Consider the following 2,519-nt stretch of genomic DNA (forward strand, 5'->3'; position numbering starts at 1 on the left):
ACAGACACGAGGTCGTTTGCATAAGCCCGCTGGATAGCTTTTTCAAAGCAGAAGGGCGGGCTAAAAATTGGGAAAAAAAAATAGAAAAATTCAGAAAAGAATTAAACTGTAGCCAGTGATCATTTTTAGACGATAAACAGCGATTGTAGACTACTTTATGCGGTTTCTGAAAATGCTGAATTATAATTGTTGCGCCTGGTAGCTATGCAACCCGCCCCGGGCGATCTGGTGGGCATTGCCCTGGACAGTGGCACATTAGAACAAAAATATTTTAAGACCTTTAATCATAAAAATTATGGAAATAAGTTAACTTTTATTCTTTCACATAAAAGTGCCCCTGGAAGTAGACAACTCGCAATTCCCCCCCTTGAACTGCGAACCAAATCCGCTCCTGGCGAGCCATCACTCAAACGGGCCAAAGGCCCGTTTCGATACCTCAGAGCGAAAAAAAGACCTTTGAGCGGTTGTTGAGGGGGGTCCGCTGACTGAGCGGTTGTCGAAGCGCCTTTACGGAATGAGCGGTTGTCCAAACCACTCGGCAGACTAAGCGGTTGTCGTAGCGCTCCGGCAGACTGAGCGGTTTTCGCTCTGAGGTATCGGTTTTCTGATGGAAGCTTTATGACACCATGAAAAGTCAGAAGGGACGGGCCTTCGGCCTTCGCCCTTCGGCCCGTCCGAAAAGCCGCTGGCAGGCCCAGGTAGTCCCGCTCCCTGCCGAACCGAGTTGCCGGTAGAGCTGGCAACTTTGTTTGGCGGAAGGGCGGGCCTAGCTTGTTTTCGTAAAAACGTATGCCGGGTTGTACTAGGGCTGTGTTCGGGACTGTGTTTTGTTCACTGGGAGGTAATCCACGGCCGGGTCATTCTATTTGAATGTCGCTGAGGGCTGCCTAACTCTTGTAATCAGGTGTACACAGACTTGATAAATCACTGGTAATCACTGGTAATCCCTTCATCGTCACACTCGTGAGGGCAATTTTGTCAATTTATACATGATTTTTGTGCATATCTTGCCTAAATGCCAACGCGCATGTGTAAATTGGCAACTTTACATCCCTCCGATGGACTAAATCACGATTTGGCGAATCACAGAATGCAAATTTGTAACTTGCATGAAAAAGGGTCAAAAACTACCATAGAGTTGCACAAAAATACATCTTTCTCGGAACAAAAATGGCCGTTTTGATTTAGAATACACGGGGATCATACCTAGTATACATAGGAAATCGTTGGTAATCTTTGGTAATCATTGGTGATCTTTACATTTTGGTAATCCGGTGTACACATTCTTATAGAGTAAGGCACCCCTCGAATTGGAAGGGCAGTGTACTTTTTGAGACACGAGTACTAACTCAAGTTAATTTACTCAGGGTAAGTATCGGCTGGACAACGCCAAGGCGGACCTCAGTACATCAAATAAACTGCCTGCGCTATTTTACGGAAAATGGCGGCTCGACTTCAAGATTGTAAACGGCAACTGGGACTGCGTATCCTGCATGCGAATTTTCCTTGCTATAGTTCCTCTTGTCGATCACGGTTCTCATTTTGGAGCTGGCGGTGGAGTACAGGACGCACATTCTACCATTGCGCCTAAACCTTAGTTCGTTTATAACTCCGCTAGGAACGTGATAATGCACGTCCGTGTCGTCGGTTACACACACTAGTTCTGCAATAAATCGTTCGGCGTGGTACACAATAGGGTGTTCCACGCTATCTCGAACGGACATGAAAAAAAAGAGCATACTCACTGATTTATCTCGGTTTCCGTCTGTTCAGGATGAGAAATTACCACAGGCGTTTGGGTCTGATGCTAACCTGTCATGGGCGGCTTTGGGGGAGGGAGGGGGGCTAAGGGCTGGTTGCCTGGCAATAGAAACATAACTTAAACGTCTATATTTCGAGCTAAGTGCGTACCCTAAGGAAAATTTCGCTCGCTTCGCCCGCGGTTTTTAGCCCGCCCTTCTGCTTTGAAAAAGCTATCCAGCGGGCTTATGCAAACGACCTCGTGTGTGTCTGTCTGTGTGTCTGTCTGTCTGTCTGTTCCACTAGAAGGAGATGTGCTACAGACTTCAAATTTTCAGGGTATCTTAAGGTCCACTTCTAGAGAACGAAACGCCTACGGCAAATCCTGGCAACCACCCCTAAGGGTGTGAATGGGGGTATCCAAAGTTCGAAAATCCTCCAAAAAAGTATTTTTTTTCTGTTCTCCTAAGGGGTAACTCGTGAAAATAGAGCCCCACGGGCGAAAATTTCGTCCGTTCTGCTCTATCGCCAACCGTTTAGGTGCTAGAGGGTCTTTTTCGACGAAAATAAGCTAAGAATTGCCATTGTTAACAATAAGTTGTAGTAAAAGGCCTAAAAAACGCAAAATAGAAAGGAAAATCTCCCCCCACCCCCCAAAAACGTTTTCTAAGCAGAAGGGTGGGTTAGGTCGTTCCATTTTCGGTGTCGAGAACACCGATCTGTCCAGAACGCAGGTAAAATGAAAGTATACGTTGTGGAGGTTACAACAATGCTAAGCG

The 2,519-nt window shown here is 46.2% G+C and overlaps 1 protein-coding gene across 5 annotated transcripts in view; it reads left to right on the forward strand.

The window, feature by feature from the left end:
• Window positions 1-1,722, forward strand: part of LOC113212138 (uncharacterized) — a 46,631-nt gene extending 44,909 nt beyond the window's left edge. For all 5 annotated transcript variants that reach the window (XM_052271509.1, XM_052271506.1, XM_052271508.1 and 2 more), the window contains one exon: window positions 1,368-1,722. In XM_052271509.1, the coding sequence (XP_052127469.1) occupies window positions 1,368-1,598 (231 nt within the window). In that variant the 3' untranslated portion in view covers window positions 1,599-1,722. The remainder of the gene's footprint in view (window positions 1-1,367) is intronic.
• The last annotated feature ends 797 nt before the right edge of the window (window positions 1,723-2,519 follow it).

The sequence above is a fragment of the Frankliniella occidentalis genome, unplaced genomic scaffold (assembly GCF_000697945.3).
Source record: "Frankliniella occidentalis isolate FOCC.00 unplaced genomic scaffold, Focc_3.1 Scaffold164, whole genome shotgun sequence".
NCBI classification, from domain to species: domain Eukaryota; kingdom Metazoa; phylum Arthropoda; class Insecta; order Thysanoptera; family Thripidae; genus Frankliniella; species Frankliniella occidentalis.